This window comes from Rutidosis leptorrhynchoides, unplaced genomic scaffold (genome assembly GCF_046630445.1).
Source record: "Rutidosis leptorrhynchoides isolate AG116_Rl617_1_P2 unplaced genomic scaffold, CSIRO_AGI_Rlap_v1 contig488, whole genome shotgun sequence".
Taxonomy (NCBI): domain Eukaryota; kingdom Viridiplantae; phylum Streptophyta; class Magnoliopsida; order Asterales; family Asteraceae; genus Rutidosis; species Rutidosis leptorrhynchoides.
In genome coordinates this window covers 1,911-23,802 of record NW_027266718.1, presented here as the reverse complement: position 1 = coordinate 23,802, position 21,892 = coordinate 1,911, and the positions used below count along the sequence as shown (strand labels likewise).

The window sequence follows — 21,892 nt, the reverse complement described above, 5'->3', positions numbered from 1 at the left end:
AAATTGAAGGCTTAGCTAAACCAAACACAAAGCAGAAATCCGATCATAATGAAAATGGTGTCACACCAAGCCTCGCGAGGACAGTGGATGTGAGGTTTGTTTATTCGTCTTGATTTATTTTACGCAGTAATAGTTGAAATCCATGGGACGAACAGTGAGAGATTGACGGCCACAGATTTTGATATTTCTCCGGTTCAACCGAAATCAATTCCTTGTGCAAGCACTGATTCACTCCTGTAATTGATAGTGCTTCCATAGCGAAAATAAAATAATGACATCAGTGTTTGTAACACAACCATGGAAGTTAGATAGCTTACTTCTATTCTTAATGAAGTTGAGACAAGATTACCAAGTTGAGCGTCGCATGTATTGCTTCCAAGAGTCAGTGCCAACTTCACGTCCACCTCCTGTAGCTTTCACCAAATGCGCCACCAATTTCAACACCATTTGTCAGTATGTTTACATTCACGATACCACAATCACTTCCTAGTGGACTGCAAAAACCCATATAATTAAGGTGATTCGAAGTTGGAAAACAGAATAAATAATATAATTAATTGGCTCAGCCAGTTGTGGAAAACAAACACTCACCCAAGCCACTTGAATATAATTTCAAGCTTGGAAGTAAAGATAAAACTACTCAATCCTTAAGCTACTGAGTTGTTAATTTCAATTGCTTCTTTCAATGTCTATATCACCAGATACGAAATAAGGTACAAGCATCGACATGAGCCTGATATTTTACCTTAAACTTCATTCATAGAGTACAGGAGAAAACAACTCTTCCTTGACAATGTAACAAAATACATAAGCACCATCCTCAAAAATAAAACCTGACGTTCAAAATTCATTCCATAGAACAATGTAACAAAATTTTAAGTTATATTGGCCTGTAAGCTGCATTCATTAAATCTTGAGATGCATCATTTGATACAAAAAATTATTTATAAAAATCCAGATAACATGAAAAAGAATAATATACATTGTCAAGCCAGATTTAAAGAGTAGCTTTGCACTAAATTAAATATATAACTATCTTGCATGAGGGTTGAATTTTATTAAGAATAGAGAAGAAAGAGAGAGAGGGATAAATCTTGCATTAAGGTGGCGTGAGTGCCGAAATCAGCTATCCTCCATCCGTCAGATGAAATTTGAGGGTGATTAACTAAGAACCTTAAGGGACGGCATCCAATATGGGGCCAGTCAACCGATGGAAGCAAGCCTCGATTGCAAATAACGTTCTAAGTCAGGAAAGAAATATAAGCTAGCTATTACAATTTCCTGCTAAAAGGATGAACTAGACTATGAAATCTAGAAAACTGCTATTTAATCGTCTGGAATATGTAATCCAGGCTTGCCTCACAAAGAAAATCCATTACGAAAATAAGATAGCTGCCAATCCGCATCAGACCACTACGCAAATTCCAATCATCCATGCAGGCAGCTTTACAAAAATTAATATTGGCCAAACAGGAGACTCATTGGCTCCAGTCCACTAAGCTCTGTCCTCAGGAAAATCGATAGGCGTTGGCTTGCCTCAGATCGTTTATCCTTAATTCAGGTAAATGACCCAATCAAGTCTTTAACACCTTTCTAATATATATTAATTTGGGGCAAATAAAAGAAAAATAACGTTCTTAGATCATACTTATGATTAATATTGCATCGAAGTAATTACGCAACAAACCTTTTCGAGCTAAAACTTATGTTAAACTCAATAACGACGACAATATCTGATATTCTTCTACGATGGTCAAGGTTTCATATACATGAAGCTACCGTTGCCGATATCGCTTTGCACAAGTGGAAGGTGCCTAATAAGGACCTTGACCTGCACTCTTCAGTATAATTCTAAGTCCATAGAAACTATAATTAAGAAACTATACTACTAGATCGATCGAAAAGATAAAATATGTGTACATAATTTAGTCAATTAGCTACTGGAGATCAGCTATCTATCTTAATTGAAGAGTATTAATTCATGCAATTACAGAAAATTAATGATAAAGATAACGGTCTAAGACCAATCTCAGTTTCTTTTCTGGATTTACACTTGGGGACTTGATTGTGCTTCTTCTCTATTATTCGATGTAAAAAAAAGTTACTGAGGTTCTCTTATGATTTGATAATTAATAATCAAATTTGTGAACGCTTTTACAAAGCGCTATTTCCGTCATGTTTTTTCAATTGATTAGATATTTCTTTCATAAAAAAATATGAATCGATTTCAAGAAAAACGAATTTTGGATGGACAGTTTGTATAAATCATTTGTTTTTTTCCTTTTCTTTTTTTTTTTTTTTTTAATTTTTATCAAAGTACACTATTTAGGTGATAATCTTTATCTACTTCTCTATATTGTTTTCTTAAATTAAAATACCTTATTGTATTATATTTTGATAACAAGATGCCTTATTTGGGAACGAAGCTATCAAAGCAAAAATGAGATGAATTATATCAAATCAAGTACAGTAATTCTTAGGATAGAATTTATTTTATTTTTTAATTTTATGAAAGTTTTTTCTTTTTTTAAAGAATAGAAAGTTAGATGGCGCCGAGCAAAGACTGGAAATTATATTTGACTCTTTGATATACCTAGCTCTAGCTATATATTATACCTTCTCTTTTTGAAGTTTTATAATTGAAAACGAATTATTGTGTCTCTGTCTCTATGATATATATCACTATATACCACATGATTGTCGAGTTGCAACCTTACACTGTGACAATAATCATCACAAATATTAAAATAGAATATCATAAATGTGAAATGGATAGGAAATTTGATCTGGAATAAGATGCCGAGCTGATTTTAGATGATTGCGAGCTGATTCGAACCTTATAATTAAAAATATATATAAGTATAAATGAAATCTTATTGTGTGGAAAGTATATAGATAGGATAAAATGATAAAGTTATTCTGAAAGTGTGATCTGCTTTGGCATTTTATAGATTGAATTGAAGAAAGTACACATGGGAATATGGCATAGTCATTTTCTTTGCTCCAACAAGACTATCTGGTGGCATATATGACAACAACTACCTTTCAATAACGCATGATACTCACAGTTACATTTTGTACTCGATCATACCGGTTCGACATTAGTTCGAGTCAAAGTTCAATAAGTATTGATCCTAATTAGATTCGATAAATTTTTCGACTCAATTCTGAAATTGACTACTATATACTTCAAATCGGTTGCATAGACTTGGTTACTGGTCAATTTATTTTGGCACAGTAAAGTTCAAGGTTAATTAATTAGGAGCTGTCGGATCCGATTCGTGGCCAAGTAAAACTGCCCATGGATCGATTTTTGGTCTAATAAATTCAATGCGGTCCAACTGAAACAATCCGATTGTCCTTGGAATAATTTTACCCAGAATTGAGATTTCTTTTTCCATATAAGAGCTTCTCTCTATAAGATAATGATGACAACAACACTCTGGTTTCTAGGCATTGCATCTTATTGGACGCTTTTTCATTATTAGCTAAAAAAAAAGTTATTTTTATTTTGAAGGTTTTATTAGCTAAAAACTTTTGTATGATATTACCAACCCCACCTAATATTCCACATGGAGGGTCCAATCTTTCATCAAACACGAATTAATTGGATCATTTATTAGACTATGCAAGTTCTATACAGATTATTATCATCAAAAAAAGTTCTATACAGGGTTTTTTTTTCAACGCATGCATTTTCCATCAGGCAATTAAAAATTTAAGTCTTACTCGTGTTAGATGTGTATAATCAAAATCATTACCATATTCCGATTTCACGTTAGAATCGGATCAAAATTGAAAACGTGGTGGAACCTAATTTAGAATAATATTACCTCTATGTATTAATTATATAGGAAACGTGACAGTTAATTAGAGACGGATGGAAGAGACGGATGGAGTAATAATTTAAGTTCGATAAAACAAGTTGAAATCTTTTTATAAGATAATTAACAGAGAAAATATCATAATAATCAGGTAAACCATTAATTTGATATTTTAATTGAGCCATACTTAAAATGAATACAGAATTATCAAAAAAAAAAAATACAGTATAAACTTATAACAGGTCATCAATTGTTACTTAATTTGACATGAACGAAATAAGTTAGGCTAGCATGTGATATATGTTCGTATATTTCACAGACCACAGTTTTCGATTAAAAAATACTCCCTCCTTCCACAAAATATTTAGCACTTTTCATATGCAGAAAAAATGGCGAGTATTTTCGGACGGACGGATAAGAATAATTCATGTTTGTCTATCTGAACATCAAATAGAAGAGTTGACAATAGCATGCGTGGTACATGCACGCATGTAAATGAAACACGAATTAATTAAGACAAAATTACACTTAAGGTTAGTGTAATAACTAATACTATTAATAAGGAACAGAAAGAGATGTTAATCACATGAAACACATGAAAGCTGCCATGTAGCGTAGCCGAAACAACAGATTAATAACGTGGAGGTAAACACAATACTGTTTTTCTTATCCTTGCGCGCCTTTAATTTGATCACACAAGTACTAGTGGTTAGTTTGTTAATTCTAATGCTTTTTTCTATAAATCATTTCACGTAACACAAATTAATTCTAATGCTTTTTTCTATAAATCATTTCACGTAACACAAACTAATTTATTGCTTATAGAACTCATCACATGTATATCCTCGAATATTATGAGACTATAAGTTGTTCATTTTTTTCGTTTTAATCATGTGTGTGTGTGACAAACTGGAATTCTGAAATTAAATTAACGGAGGAAATTAGTTAATTTGGTTCAAATGGGATTATCAAATCGGTGGGAATTGAATGAAGCCGATAACTTAGATCATTTTTTATTTTTTATTTCTAAGAAAATATAAATTGACAGCTGGGTTCTAAATGCAAAAGACCATCTATAAATGTTAGATTTTTCTAGGTATTTTCATAATCGACCGTCGTAAGGCTAATTCTTTATTCGAACTATCAGCATATAAAATAGTAAGAAATTGGCCACAAAATTTTTTTCATTCTTAAAAATTTTTAGGATCGATCCCCTGAACATTTGGTTGAGGAGGATAGTATATATGTATATCTAATCGATTTAATTGAGTTAAACAACCCCCAATATTCAAAATTCGGACATAGAAAAATTAGTTGGGAGATGGTGTCCCCACTTGGTTTATCAAGTCACATTAGCAACAAAATACTATTATGCCCGGCCCTAGTAGCCATATTATAAATTATTGGAGCTTCTGTTCTTTATAGTGACTTCTACTCTTTTAAACAATAATATTCTCTCCCCTCTCTTTCTATCTCTCTGAAAAGCTCGAAGCTAAAAATGACGATGATGGCCACTCTTTTGCTAGCTCTTTTAGGGTTGGCTTTCGTCTCTCCAAGTTTCGCGGAGCTCGAAAGAATCGATCATGCCGCCAAATATGGTGGTTCTCTCAGCTTTTTGGTCATCGGAGACTGGGGAAGGAGAGGAGGCTACAACCAGTCTGATGTTGCTCATCAGGTTAATTAATTTCTCAACGCTCATTTTAGTTACCATATCACAACCCATTTATTTATTTATGTATGTATGTATGTATAATAATCCATATAATTAGTTAATATCCTAATATAATGCACTTGAGGATTATTTAATTTTATGTAATTATTTAATTACTATTCTTCGCTAATCCTTTTGTAATTAGTAATAAGATTAATTAGGAAATATTTTTTGAACTAATTTGGTTTAGTTACTGTATAATTTTTTCCTCAGTCTTTGTCACGATTAATTCAACTCTAAGATATGTAGTATGATAAAAGAATCTATTTTATTAACAATGGATTTATTATGAGAATTTTCTAGTGTAAAATCCTTATCTAGTGAAGGTCTCATCTATCTTCGCTAATCTTTTTGTAATTAATTTAATAATAGGATTAGGAAAACACAGTCACGTTAACGTATACCTTATTTTAACGAAGAATTGGCAAGTCATCAATTTTAAATGAAATTGATTATTATTATTATTATTTTGAATAAAGATTAAACTAAATTATGCGGAAGCAAGCATAATTCCATAAAGATCCAATATTCGAAAGGCACGTAAATCATATTCTTTGATGCCCCCTGAAAGGAAAGGGGCCACGTTTACATCGTTGATAAAAGTAGTGGTTGAAATAAAACTAAAATCGGAAAATCGAACATGTTTGTTTTTGATTGGTTAGTCTGAAAAAAGTATTTGTAAAACATACTGTTAAAGATAATTGTGTCTACGACTCATTGACACTGTTAGCCTAGAAAGGATTTTTTTATATATATTTTATGCTTAATGACTTTTTTTTATAGAATAAATGATAAATTTATAATTTGAGTCTTATGAATAAGAAAAAAAAGTACCATTTTTTTTTATTAAAGTACCAATTGATATCGAAAGTTTTTTCTTATATATTCCTAAAATAAAATATGTCCATAAATTATCATTATTTATATTTTTGGAGTCAATTCCTTAAATTTTTTAAGGATAAATGTCGAATTTCTCACTCTAATTGAAACAAGATTAGATGAACATAGAATAGCAAAATACACATTAAATATTACAATATTTTGTTTTGTTGAGGTTTAAATGCTACAATAATTATTTTAAATTTATTTAATTTGATTTGATTAAATGTAGATGGGAATTATTGGAGAGAAGTTGAAGATAGACTTTGTAATATCAACGGGGGACAACTTTTATGATGATGGATTGACAGGAACCGACGATCCGGCATTCCACGACTCCTTCACCGATATCTACACCGCCGATAGCTTGCAAAAGCCATGGTACAACGGTACGTAAAAACAAATTGAATCGGAAATGGTTTGATCGAGTTACAATATTAATTAAACCAAAAAGTTGATTCTGATTCGGTTCAACTATCTAATCTGTTTGTTGTTCGATCAGTATTGGGAAACCATGACTATAGGGGTGATGCTGTGGCACAATTGAGTCCTATCCTTAGACAAATCGACAGCAGATGGATTTGTCTCCGATCATACATTGTCGATGCTGGTAATTACTTTAATTAACTACTTAATTAATTAGTTTATGTAATTAGTTCCTTTTTTTATTATTGCATTGAATACTAGTAATTCCTCCTTTTTTTCAGAGATTGCTGAATTTTTCTTCGTGGACACAACTCCTTTTGTTGATGGCTACTTCACAGATCCAAAGGATCATACATATGATTGGAGAGATATTTTTCCGCGAGAAAAATATCTTCAAAATATCCTCGAGGTAGTTGATTTATATTACTTGCGTCGCAATCTAAATCGATTTTTAAGTTTAGAAGCTTGTTTTTATTTTATTTTTTTCATCAATTAGGATTTAGATTCAGCTTTGAAAGAGTCCACTGCCAAGTGGAAGTTTGTGATTGGTCACCACACCGTCAAAAGTGCTGGACACCATCGTAACACCATTGAGCTTGAAGCACAGCTATTGCCAATTCTTCAGGTATACTACTTAAAAGATATAATTAGTTTTTGATCAAGTAATAAAATCACTATCTAGTTGTTTAAAATTCTAAATTGAAACAATAAATATTTTGCTCTTCCAGGAAAATAAAGTCGATTTCTACGTGAATGGACACGACCATTGCTTGGAACATATCAGCAGCAGTGACAGGTAAATCGAATAGTTTTAAAATCGATTCAATCCTAACTCGGTCTTAGTTCGATTCGATTAAGCAACGACTTCTTATTTTCCTCATAGTGAATTGCAATTTTTGACGAGTGGTGGAGGATCGAAAGCGTGGAGAGGAGACGTAGAATGGTGGAACCCAAAGGAAATGAAATTTTACCATGATGGTCAAGGTTTTATGTCCGTTGAGCTCACTCAGAGTGAAGTTGATATCAAATTTTACAATGTCTTCGGCACAGTCATGCACACTTGGACTAGTTCTAAACAACTCTACTTCACAATCTAAACAAAGGAGAAGAAGAATCTGTCAAATATTGGAAATTAACATTTAGAATCTCTCATGTAATCTTATCAAAGATATGTTTCTCAATGATGTATCAAGTTACTCGATTGATTGTAAAATCATTAATTAGAAGAAAAATAAAAGTCTGAAATAAACTCTTTACTTGAAAGTTTCTTACAAGAGAATTCATGATCTAAGAATTATTATGCTTATCAAATTGAATAGTATGTATAGACAGATGAGTTTTCCAATAAGGTAAGCTCATTAGAAATTCTTTGCGTAATCTACAAATGTAATTCTCCCATGTAGTCAGTGCACGAGAAAATTCAGCCCAATCAAATCGTTGCCGACGGCTCTCCTCACAGGTTGCACTACTGAATACTGTCTCTGCTAATTGACGATCTTTTACAAAAATAGATTTTTGAAGATCAATTAGCTCCCTTTCTGGGTCTGATAATAACCGTTCAAGCTTTCTGGTTTCTTCTTCTTCGAAATTTTCCAATTCACAGCTTTTCCAACAATAGAATTGCACCACCTATACAAAAGACGCAATATATTAATGCTACACCCAGCATTTAACAACATAACATATTCTTTAGGGTAGGAAAAGAGGAAGTGAAATGACAACGTTGGCCATAATATACCTGAAGTGCATGAAGAACGTTGGAAAATTCATGGCCGAAAAGCTCAGTTCCCCTTGAAAGTTGCAACGGCTTGATTAACAGCTCATCCACATCAGGAATACATCTCAGGTCTTGGGAAGGAAACAGATTGAATCCATTAACATGGATTCTAGCGCAACAAATATCAAATCCTGATTTGTGATGATCCTGTGAAAACCAATACATATTGCTGGATGCTGGCAAAGGTAGGTATGAATCCAGCAAACCAGTTGTTGGACTATATAGCATTCTTTCATTGAGACGGGAAATGAGTTTAGCATCTTCATCGTGGTTGCTGTCACGGCTGAACCACAGTGTAAGTGTCAGTCTTTCCCCATCTGTTACCTGCATTGAACAAATTAACTAGAATTATCAGAATCAAAGAAGCAATCAGTTGCAATTTTAAGACTAAAGTGGAAATGGCCTAAGTTACAAATAGGAAGTTGAAGGTACCTCGTCAACTGAATGAATGTTCTGGCTGTCAGCTGTATAAATCGCAACATCCTGACAAAAGAAATAATTACAAAATAAAGCATAACATAGAGACACAATTCACCAAATCTTTTGAACAGAAAACTGGTGAGTCGAATCATTTCACTTCTCAAATGTTAAATTCATTTGCAAAAGTAAAACTTCACACTTTTTGACAAAAATTACACTCAGGAACGTCAAATTTATCAATTTAAAATGTCCCACAGTAATTACCCAAAATCCAACTTCACTTACCCCAGCCATGGGTGCAATAGTTGAAGGTTCTCCATCTTGGAAATGAAAAAGGCCGCCTTTGAAATCCTTTTCATAAGTATTCAAGTAACAAACTGCCTTTTTACGAGCACGGACACCAAAAAAACCATCAAAAGCAGTTACCGAAATGTTGCTTATCAGATGAGACTATGTGAGAATGAAACTCTATGACCAAAGATAAATTCAGAACAACATCATTGTCATACCGTGAAGTCACGTTGTTTGAGGTAAGGTCTGTTATCATCACTGTGCCATCCAATGCTTGCTCCTTTCGTCCAACTATAATCAGATAAACCAATTTAAAGCATTGAATTGCAAATGACAATTCATAATAACAAACAATGGCACATGAAATGAAGCTGCTTTCACATCACAACACTATTGTTAACAATTTTTCTTAAAATTGGTTTCCAGAGAGGGGCGAAAACGAACCTAATCAAGCCGGTGAATTCAATGACAAGCTCGTACTCGCAATCAAAGAACTCCTCGACTTTTTCCTTCAATCTCTCTATCAAAAAAAAAAGCCAATCAATGAGTCCATAATACAAAATCAATCAATCAAGGGAGCGAGAGAATATCGATTACTACCTCGGATGGGAACAAAAGGGATGATGAAGTGAGAGCAATTGGTTGCAACGAGATGAGAAAGTGTGGTGGAGAAGACGTTTGGTCTGTATCCGACTGTGGAGTTGCTCTTGTGTATGTACTCTAATTCCTGCTTAATAATTTTAATTAATTAGATAAACTTCATTAAAGGATGTGTTTATATAATCATACGAAATTAAATAAAATTGAATTTGCCTTGCATTGATCAGGAGAGATGAATTCGTGTAGTATCAGTCTTCTTCTTCTTCCATTGCTGCTGCTGCAATTTTCTTCCTCCATTTTTCTAGCTTACCAAACAAAACAGTTATGTTCCTATGTATAGCAACTAAAAACGTGCCAAGGGCCTGCTCAAGAGCCGGTTTGGGCCGGTTTCGGTTCATTAACCCGCTGTTCAGAATTATGTTTTCGATAACTCGGTTTTAGACGGTGTCGAGCCGGTTCATTGAACCGAATTTTAAGACAATTCAGGGCCGATTGCCGCTCGTGAAAAAATTGAACCGGACATAAACCATTTCCGTACATTCATCGGTAAGAACTAAACTCCAAAAAGTAAATGGCCAACAAAAATCTTTGGTTAAAAGAAAGATGGAGGAATTAAATTAAGAGATGAGTTTTTCTATTCTTAATCCCCTAATGTAAAAAAGGTTCACATATAAGTAATAAGTAAGACAACAAAAAAATGAGCAGAGATCAGAAAAAAGGGGCTGCAAAGGGAGAACTGACAAGTTCCCTCCTCCCTCCTTCCGTTCTGTCTCCACTCTACTAAGTATAATAACAGCATTACGTTCCGTGTTGCCGCTCTTTACATTTTCTTCTAACTCATTTCGCAACTTTTCATACTGTCCTCTCCATTGCCCTCTCTCTTTCTAAACTGCTTTATCAAGATCCTGCTGCTGTTCTTCCTTACTCATGGCTTTTCCTGTACCGGATTCATCCATTGTTCCGTTGCATTTCTTGCCCTTGCCAGAAACATGATTAGGTTTCCCTGACCCGTTCTCCTTTTCAAGCTCCGAGCCAAAGCTTGTTGTCTCCGTCGCAGCAGCCGTCAACGGCTGTTGAGGAAACGAAGAAATAGGAGTGCCTTGCGGTGGAAGAAAGACTCCGGTTCCAGGTAACGGAAAACGAGGCGGGGGGTGCCTTTGGGGCGGCGGGGCCGCCACCCATCCATTAGAACCTGGTGGGATAGGAACGGGAGCTGGAAAAGGCATTGCCGGAGCAACAGCTGCAGGAACAAACAGCGGCTGGACGCCATTAGCGGGTGGCATTTGTGGCCGGAATGGCGGAGCAGGAAGTACGCCGTTCGTCGGAACGGGCGCGTAGTGCTTAGGTCGAAGGTGGTTGGGCGATCTAATAGGTTGTGGGGTCCAGTGGGGTGGAGGAGTTACGACAGCAGCTGAAGGTTGACGGTGAACTTCAGACGGAAGGGGTTTCCCTTTGGTAAAGGTTACAAGTATACGTTGTTTTCGAATGGGGTGAATAGCGTGCCGAGCAACATCAGCAGATTTACCTTGAATCACTAGAAGGGATCTGCAATCATAAAAAATATGACTTTCAGATTTTTGAAACTAAATACTAAAATTATCCCATCAATAGAACAACCATAGAGATTACTAACCCAGGTGCAAGAGAAAGCTTGAGCGAGCCTCTGATATTTCCAGGAGTGTCTACTACAACTCTACCAATACTCATATCGCATTCGGTCAAGAACATCATGCAAATAGGCCTTCCATAAGAAGATGGAAATGTCTGGGAATGTGAGTGGTCACCCTGTATATAATATAATGCCCGTCAGAGTAGTCTGATTGCACATCACACACTCAGTTGAAAAGAAAAACAAACAAAAAAAAAATCACTTTAATGATAACTTCGCTGCGCTTGATAATCATTTTACTGACCTCGTTGTAGAAGTCAATGATGCAAGTGTCTGGCTTGACAGTAACAAGTTGCATGGCCACCAAGCGGTCGACAATTTCTTGCAATGCAGCAGGAATGGGTTCAACTTTCCTCTCTATAAGATATATTTATCACAAGCACACAAGGAAAAGGTGTCAGAAGGAGGAGATGACTAATTTTTTGGTGATAATGCCAAAAGTAAACAAAAACTAAAGTATAACCAATAAACTTAGGTATATAATAACGTGCCTTTAGAGGTGTCCATAACCTTGTCATCTTCTGTAGGTGCATGTGCATCCACAACGGGGAGGCCGAGTTGAATCGTCTCTCTTCCGTGTCCTTTCATGGGCCTAGGGAAGGCCACAAATGTGGAGCCTGTATTTTTTTCAAACAAGAAAGTAGCATTAACATTGATTGGTCAGATATGAGAAAATAGAATTCATTATAAATGTCTTCACATACAATTTTTTTTTAAAAAAAAAAAAAATCTCAATGCTACAACATGAAATCATTAAAGGATGTGTATCCAATTCTGATAATATTTCAATCCCTAAGTGAATAACAGAGATAAACACCAAATTTTCAGTTTATAAACAATGGTCTAAGCCATCTCCATTTCCATACCCAATACAAGAATGCAAGCAAGAGATCCAAGTACTCTGATCAGTAGAGCGAAGCTAACCAGCATAATGCACCAGCCTCTCAATATCCATGTCCCGGGTTAATTCGGTTTTGTGGATTATCATGTGATCTCATGTTCCCAAGACAAACATTTACACTAATTGCTAAGGAACAACTGAAAGAAATAAAATTTACAAGATGCATACCTTGAAGCTGTCCTTTCTTTCCTGAAGCTCTTGTATCATTTACCAATGAAACAAGCTTAGAAATCTCATCGTCATTGAGCATTTGGTCATACAACTTTAGCCCATCAACAACATTAACCTGCGGATGTAATTCGATCGATTCTTATAAGCATGAGAGATAATGGAGGGTGAATATGTCCAAGGAAGGAATATGTGAAATCATGAAAGTGAACACTACCGGCTTTCCGTCGATTGTCTCTGTAGCGACAAAAGTTTTTGGCACTGAGGGATTATGCCTTTCATTCTCGGAATTGTGGTTACCATCTGGGCGACAGGACAAGATCCCATTAAATCAATACAGAACTACCACGTGACAAGTTGATTCTCACATTGACACCAAATAAGAAAAGAAAAGACTTACCTTCAGAGATTACAGCTGAGCTAGACACGCCATCAGCTTGAGACTTTGCAACTCCATCAGCTACCAAACCCCAAAATCACCAAGCATCAGAGTTGAATTCTAACTATATCGAACATATGCTGGTGCGAAATACATTAATTGGGATAGAAAGAGCAAGAAAATAGATGAAAAGTGTAATCATGTTTTATTTGGATCTAAGATGAAAGAGGAATATACATATAACTATACAGAGTTTTCCAGTGAACCAAAATGTGTTCAGGAAACAGAGTAGGAAAAGAAAGGAAAGAAAATATCAGTAGCTCAAAATTATTCATAAGCTATTTCCTTAAAAAGAAACCATTGGCACAATGAAATTACAAAAAGTTTACTTTTTTACTTCATCATCCAATGAACATATCCACATAGGCATTGCACATTTCATTAAGGGATGATTTCAGAATATTAAAAATTGAGTAAGGTCGAGAAAAAAACCCCACCTTTTGTATCCTCTACAACTGCCAATCCTTTATTCCCATCTTTAGACTCATTGTATCTGTCACTAGCTCGTTCATTCCCATCAAAACCACGACTTTCCGATGATTCTTTCACGACGGGATGCTCATTCCTCATCCCATGTTGTTGCTGATGCTTATAGTTCATTCCACCAGATCGTTTATAGCTATTATTACTATTATTATTGTTGTTGTTATGATGATGATGATGATTAAAATCCTTGTGCCCACCGATTTTCGTCTGCTCGAAATATTTCTGTTGTTGTTTCTTCATCGCAACTTGTTGTAACGAGACGATAACCTCACTGATGGAGAAATACTGCTGCATATAAAGAACAGGATTCCAAATTACATCTCCTCTGCTGAATATGGTTAATCACAGAATCGTACTCTCCTGGCTCGCCAATCGCTCCTAAATGATGACAGAGCGAATCGATAATCGCATTAGCAGCTGCGAATTCCCCACGCAGCCACGAGATAAACCCATCACGCTCGTCGGGAAGCCACTGCCCACGGTGGTGCGGGTGGATCTCAGCACCACCGCCGCCACCACCACCAGCTCCAGCAACACCAGTAGCTCCGGCGGGAAACTGCATTTTGTCAGGTATAACAACATTTCCTGATGACATTGCCGTAACAGAAAAAATTTCCAACTGAATTCTCCACAAGTTCCAACACAATACACTACAGCATATATATATATATAAGTGAATAGTTGTGAGAAAGGGAAATGTTAACAGCAGATCTAAAACGAAATGGTGAATTGAAGCAGAACGTTGAATAAGCCAAATTTAGGAATTAAGATAATGTTTATTCATCCCAATTGAGAATTGGGTTTTAGATCTGAGAAATGGACGAAAGGGAAATTGGGAAAAATGTAACCCTGAAGAAAGGGAATGTGAGAGAGAAAGAAAGAGAGTTAGCTATAGCTGTGTGTGTGAAGTGAAAGATCTATTAGGGTTTGTAAAAATCAACACAAAGGAGAGAGAGACAGAGAGAAATTGGCTTATTGATCACGCATGTGTATTGTTTGGTCTTAAATGGTGGCTAAGATTAGGAAACAAACAACTGCTTTTTTCCTTCTTCTTCTTCACTCTCTCTCTCTTCATAGCTTATTAAGCTTATTAAGCTAGTTTAGAGCTTCATGAGCTGAGAGTGTGGATCGGACCCGGATCAGAATATTCTTTCAATTCTGTTATTTTCAACCCCCTCATATGTTTATTTATTTAACTTCAAAAAAAAAAAAAAAAACCTTCCATATGTTTATTTATTTATTTATTAAATTTATTTTAGTTTTGCTTCAAATTTTTGTCAATCTTATTTTTTCTAAGACAAGTTCATGGCTGCGTGTGACCACGTAAAGGATTCTCATGACTTGATTAGTTTTTTTATATATAAAAACATGTGTTTCTCAAAAAATATTCAAAACCGAAAAATCAAACCAAATTAAATGGTCTTATTCAATTTGGTTTGGTCAGAGAGGAAAAAAATTTAAATTTGATTTAGACCAACCAAGCAGTTTAATGTGGTGCAGTTGAAATATTTTAATTTGATTTTGAATCGGTTATACCTGGATAATATCTACAGTATATAATAGATAATTGACATTTATTCGACAGTATCAGTCCAAAATAAATCAATATTAGTTATTCCATTAATTTATTCCATCTTATTAGCTTATTAAAACACTAATAATAATTAATTTATTATTTTTTAAATGTAACGGATTAAATACTTTGAAACTCCGTTAAACCAAGAATTACTCCATCTTATATTATTTCGGTTTGGTTTGAAAAATAAAACAATTTAATTTGATTTGAAAATTTCCAAATCATTTTACATGTGGATTGGTAGGATAATCAAATCGGCCCAAACTGAACCGGTATCCAGGATGTATGTATAACAATACAAAAAAAATTGAAATTTGTTAGTACAAGTTATCAACAATTTTACATCTAATAACCTCAAAAAAAGAAAAAAAAAATTACATTCTACTCTAAAAAAAACCTCACATCATTTGTGAAGGAGGATGGCACACTTACTTCATTGCTCTTGATATATGAGTAGTATTTGAACATTCTAATTTGATGAAAATAATACATCAGAATAAAAATTATACAAACAATCATTTAGGAATCCATAAAATTTTAATTACAATATTCTATTTTATAAGGAAGTTGCGATCTTTTGTGGATAGCGAATAGATATTTTATCTTATATGAATCTTAAAAATTATTTACCTATAATCATATTTGTTTCTTCTTTTTTTTTAAAAAAAAAAAAGAAAATATTCCGTTTATAAATGTCCAATGTTTGTTTTCAGGATTAGAATTTCCAGCTTCATGAAAGAGAAAATGCTGTTGAACCATAAAAATGTGTTCGTTTTATGTTTTAAACATGCTCCATCTTATTCCTGATATTTTTAAAAGTGTTATTTTTACCGTTGGAAGCAGGATTTGGATGGTTTAGATATTGTAGTATTTAGAGATACATTCTTGACGAAAATTTAAAATGTTATACATGATCAGAAACTTATCATATACAAAACCTATTCTAAATTACTTGATGAAATGTCTCAAAAAAGAATTACTTGATGATAAGAATTTCTTCTTCTTTTCCCCCTTCTTCAAAGTATATGAGTAAAATATTCCTCGACCCATCAAATTGGCCAAAAATAACATGCAAAAAATCGAAACATAAAAGATGGAATAGGATATGTGTAGAAGCATTTATAGAATAGGATCGAGTTTTATCCAGGTTGGTTACATTACATGCATCTTTTTTCTTTTCAATGGTCACAAAAACACACATGGTTTGCATGATATATTATGAAAAAAAAGTTCATTTCATTCATCCTCCGTTGCTCGACCTCCTTCATGGCGTTGGTCTCTACCCAAATGCAAAGTTAATAATATATTCAAAGACGAACCGAAACAGAAACGCAAATAATCCATGAAACAAAGTTTATAGTATTCAAGGCAAGGAGAAACCAACAAACAGGAAACAAAGCTAATACACTAGATGAGTTTAAACAGCTAACACACTAGAAGTAAGATGGTCATCATCATATGGTCCTCCGGTCTCCCTCTTCCTCTTGAGTACCCCACCTTGTACCTATGCACACAGACACAGCAATGTTATGAGTAAAAGTAGTCATACCCGGATCCAAATTAATCTCTAAATTCAACCCAAACTAACAATCAGACACTAATTGCATTCCCAAAAAATAATTGATTTTCAAGACAGACAAACTCACTTTTTTAGCCGCATGATCTCTGCATAAAAATCACAGAATTATAGGCCCGTTAGAACCCAAAATGATCACAAGTATATCATGTTATTCAATAAGCAAGCAAAAAAAAAAAGCAGTGCAGCTGGACTAGGCGATCAAGCTTATCATGGACCCGGAATTTCTTAGCAGCAACTCAAGTTGAAAGCATGTGGAGGGGCAGAGTCAAAACGACTGGGACTGGTGAGGTTAAACTTTGTCCAGGTCGGAATCGGTGACTCAGAGTCAAGCCAGGTGATGCAAAACGTCCCATTGAACAAGCAATCTATATTGAGGAATGAAGGATCAGTGTCCCGCTTCGGGAGGCCATGGTCGAATCCAGAGACGACCTGAGGCAACCTTGACTTTGTTTACAAGCAATAGCAGTGTATACCATACTCTCCTGTAAAGAGTAGGAAGGATTCATGCTGTGCAGGCTTATCTACCACTGCACTAAGACTAAGCATAGGTGAGGAATCGATATCTCTCCCGAATGATTCATGGAAATAACTTAATAACCAGCCCCCGACTCCAAACCATAGGAGAAGAGCCTCAAAGGATTATCCTCAAGATAAGAAAACTCGCGTCCGCAAATAATAAGCTGAGTGAATCGGCAGGATTCAGGACGCTCCAATTGAAAGCACTCGGCAGGTGTTTTATCTCGGGATGAGTAACAATGGGGCGGGGCGAAGGCGACTTCATTCGTCGTTATGGAAAACCTCTGCCCATATCTCAGTTTAATCCCAATTTTTTAAATGACCCCCTCCCCCGAAGGCGTAAATCTTGTCGCTGTCATGATCAGCAACAAACAAATGAGGAAAGCATCTGGGCACGGTGAGAGAATGGGCAAGTCTCCCACTCTGATGCTTTTTCTTTTGCAGCAGCCAGGTCGATGCGACGGACATCCGTAAAAGACTCGAGGGTTCCACAACTGGCACTGGTTCTGGGTCGGGTGACCTGAAAGGTACTGCATCCGTTATCTCGGATATAGTCAGAACGACCACCCACGACAGATAACCGTTGTCCGACAACGGCCATGGAAGAGTAGAAAAGGCCCGCCCAAATTCCAGACTACAAACGATCCTTGATCGAGCAAAAATTAAAAAAGAGTGATTCCTATTCGATACTATTGCCCAAACGAATTGATTTTTTTTTTTTCTCCCTTGAAAGGATAAATTGAGGTGAGGTAGTCATAATCGATGGGTTTAAGACCCTTACACGATATAAGTTGAGTAGAGATTTATTTATGTTCGAGAGAATTGGAACAACGTGTTTATCGGTATATATTCATAGCATATGGAAAAGGAGAGAAGGGGACAAAAGGAAACCTGTTATTTAGTTAACTTAACCATGTTTGGTTCTATCATTTCAGCCCATTGACCGCTTGTCGGTAATCATAGCCTTGTAATTGAGAAAGAAAGTTTCCCAAGTGATGAGCTTGAAGTCACAGCATGGACTGAAGAAGGGTTGATAATGGGCGTAAGTCACAAGAAAAATAAGCATATGAAATGCACTTCATGGTATGAAGGAACTAAATGTCGTGATTTTTTGTCGTTTTGGAACTTAATTTGTCATTCTCTAATACATTACCTCTGTCCCAAAATACTGTCGTTTTTCCTATAGAAAGTACATGTTAAAAGTGACGTTTATATAGTGATATCATGTACTAAAACGGTATGTCCATTTGGACATTCCATGTTGTAATCAATATGTCAAGGACGAATTATCTCGCATGGTGACATTTTCTTACTTGTTTCTTGAGGAGCATTCAACTGAATGGCCTATTAAGCTTAAAATGTTGTTCCATATCTTCCAATTATTAGTGTTTTCTATTCTAGCATGTCTTCTTCAACTTTCTAAGATCTAATTGATTTTACAGGCCGTTCAGTTCCACCCAGAAAGCATAATCACTACTGATGGAAAGACGATCGTCGCTAACTTCATCAAAATTGTGGAGAGGTTTGAGGCTGAATCCGAGAAGTAAGACTTCGTAGCATTTCTACTATAGCAAGCAACTTGTTATTGTGATCTAGCAAAATAGTGGCAAAAAGTTAATATCTCTCAGTGTCTGTTAGCTTTTATATATGTTTCAATCTATTTCCATATATAGGAACTTGTTTTATCTCGAACATCAGTATGTTTTTACCTGTATGAGAATGTATGTTGTGTCATCAATGTAAAACTTAACTCAAAAGTATTTTTCAGAATCTCTATTTCTTTTGGATTGAATTAATAGAGGATTCTGTCGATATCCAAAGTTTTAACATCAGGGTGGAGACTATTTATTTCAATTCTGGAAAATTTTCGACTGTTTGGACTATGATTGGCGATCGGTTGCTACTCGACAAATGAAAAATTGAACCAGCCGAAGATGCTTATTGTATTTTTTTGGGCGGACACACGTTTTATTGATCTCAGATGTGGAACTTATGTGTTGAGACATATCTGGACAACAAAAAAATTAAAACGCAGGTTTTTGATGCCTTGCGTCGTACTCCACCCTATGTGCAGCTGACTTTTTCATCACGTAAGTTCATTGGAATCAAACTTTGGGTTTCATGAAAACAATCTATATTTGTCTGCCCAATTTTATTGGATAAAAAAATTAAGCCCAATAATACACAGCCTTTCTTTGTGACTTCTGAATATATCCCTAGGCCCATATACTATACAACATTTCTGTATTTTTTTTCCTTCATAATTTGTCACTTTTTTTTTCTCTTTCTAATTCTAATTATTGCATAAATTTGTTTGTTAGCTTTTACTTGTAGCCATATATTTTTTAAAAACAATTCTGCCTATGAATGTCGATCGTTCCTCATAATTTGAATTTTCAAATTTTTTGAAGGAGGAAAATGTTGAATCATGATGGTATATTCGTTTTGTGTTTAGAACATGTTCTATTATGTTCCCGACATTCTCAAAAAGTTTAAACCCCTTATAGTATTCACAATTACACCTCTTGACGGAAATTTCAAAAATGTTGTTATACATCATAAAATATATCATATACAAAAAATTAATTTAGTGAAAAGAATTCCTTTTTTCTTTTTTTCAACTTCAAAACTTGAATTCAAAATATATGCGTCAAATATTCATCGATCCCATCAAATTGACAAAAATAACGTGGTAAAAGTCGAAACAAAAAGGATATGAGACATGTGTATAAGCATTTATAGAATAGGATCGAGTTTAGTTGGTTACATTTTCCTTACACGCATCTTTTTTTCTTTTCAATGGACACAAAAACACACATAATTTGCATGATATATTATGAAAAAAAGGTTCATATGATCATATGGATAAGATAACTACCGAGTCATATCAATATTGGCTGGCTTTCCAACTTGCCAAAAAACCTCCCTTTGATGTCCAAATCATAAAAAAGGGATTGATTAGTATCCACCAAAATTGTAGGAAAACTCCAAAGAAGCAAAATTTAATTTCAAAAATGATCAATCTTTAATATCTTAATTGGAAATACCTACATCTACAATTTCATATTCATTTTGGTATTCTCTGGTCTCAAAATCAATCTATGAGCATCTCTAGCTAGAACAATCATTCGTAGACAAGTACATATCACCAATCGGTCTTTAGAAAATTTCATTCAAGAATCAGAAATTGTTCGATCATTAATTATATATCTATCAATATTAGCCGAAAGTCATTAATTACTTGTATAAAGTTCCAACTTTTCTTCAATATATATATATAATTTATAAACAATATAATCTCCGTCACAAAAAATATATAAATTTTTCAATAAAAATTATATATAAAAATTTACACGAAAACAATATATTATTAAAATAAAAAAAATAATCACGAGAACTATATACACACATAAGTACCCATACCAAGTTTCTAAGGTTTGCCTACGCATGCGACGTGCCCATGTAGTCACCTAATAATTAAAAAAGGCCTAAAAAGTCATAAATAAACTGTACGAGCACGAGAATTCAATTTTTCTCAGGCAAATGATTGCCGAGCAAATTGACCATTTCATTCTCCATTTCTTAGGGGTGCGTTCGTTTTGCGTTTGCGGTTTACGGATGCTCGAGCTTGCTTCAACTTGCTTCATATTGTCTCGAAAAATGGCAAAAAATACGTTTTTTGAGACATTTTGGAGCAAGCTTAAATAAGGTTAAGCATGCTCGAGCATCCGTGGAACCGCAAAACGAACGCACCCTAAGTGTCGCTGTGTAGTATTAATTCTTCCTTTTGCCTATACGTGATTAATCGTGTTCGAGTTATTGTCGGATGTATAAAAACATGACTAATCGTGTTCGAGTTACTCGTCGGATATATAATGTGAACGGTTCATTTGATTAATATTTCTTGTCGATATTTGTATTCGAAATCTCTGAATTAGGAATCCAAGTGGTCATTCTCGCTCGATGCATTCATTCTCAACGGTCGAGTTAGCGGATTTGAGATTATTTTTCATATCTTTTTTTGCTGAAAATTATTCGATTCAAAAAATTTATCCGACCGGAACCTGAACCTGAACCGGGTCCATGCATGGCAAAACTTACCACTAGTCTAGTTAAGTCAAATGTTCTACAAAAATGTAATTATGTAAGTATTAATTTTAGCAAGGACACTGAACTTTACAGAGATGACTATTTACTGTATTTTATTTATTTAGCTTCAGGTTTTCAAATTCTATAGGGTAAAAATAATTTCCTGACACGATTTTGTCACTTAAAAGGTTTAAAGCTGCCAAGCGTTAAGACAAACTAGTCCCCTAATTAGGTTACAAAAATCTAATCTGCCAACTGGCCTTTTTAATTTTTTTAGATTTTCGCTTTAAATTAATCATGATCAACTTTTTTCTTTGGAAAATTTTGCTGATAAGAGCAGTACTGTTTGTTCAAGTTTACGGAAAATATAGTTACAAGCCCTTATAATGTCATACTTTATAGTTTGGAGGTCCTCATGTTTCTTTTATAATTTAGAGGACCCTTTAGTTTCTAAAAATTGATTTAAATTCCCTCATAATCATGTGATATTTCGTATTTGTGCCAGTCATATGATAACACGCTATAATATTCTTCCTCTTTC

At 34.7% G+C, this 21,892-nt stretch overlaps 2 protein-coding genes and 1 pseudogene across 2 annotated transcripts; 1 reads left to right on the top strand and 2 right to left on the bottom strand.

Moving 5' to 3' along the window:
- The first annotated feature begins 5,352 nt into the window (after nucleotides 1-5,352).
- LOC139883992 (purple acid phosphatase 8-like) lies at nucleotides 5,353-7,937 on the top strand. Its single transcript, XM_071868079.1, has 7 exons — nucleotides 5,353-5,499; nucleotides 6,647-6,803; nucleotides 6,917-7,024; nucleotides 7,122-7,249; nucleotides 7,337-7,465; nucleotides 7,569-7,636; nucleotides 7,724-7,937. Exons 2-7 carry the CDS (start codon nucleotides 6,647-6,649, stop codon nucleotides 7,935-7,937), a joined length of 804 nt encoding a protein of 267 aa, XP_071724180.1. The 5' UTR covers nucleotides 5,353-5,499.
- A 190-nt stretch (nucleotides 7,938-8,127) lies between these two features.
- On the bottom strand, nucleotides 8,128-10,225 carry LOC139883994 (uncharacterized). The gene is made up of 8 exons (XM_071868080.1): nucleotides 10,142-10,225; nucleotides 9,929-10,055; nucleotides 9,773-9,848; nucleotides 9,547-9,619; nucleotides 9,323-9,418; nucleotides 9,050-9,100; nucleotides 8,579-8,941; nucleotides 8,128-8,469 (listed from the first exon to the last, which is right to left on the bottom strand). The coding sequence occupies exons 1-8, from the start codon at nucleotides 10,223-10,225 to the stop codon at nucleotides 8,128-8,130; spliced, it is 1,212 nt and encodes a 403-aa protein (XP_071724181.1).
- Nucleotides 10,226-10,812: 587 nt separating this feature from the next.
- LOC139883993 (RNA demethylase ALKBH10B-like) lies at nucleotides 10,813-14,186 on the bottom strand (annotated as a pseudogene).
- Between the last annotated feature and the right edge of the window lie 7,706 nt (nucleotides 14,187-21,892).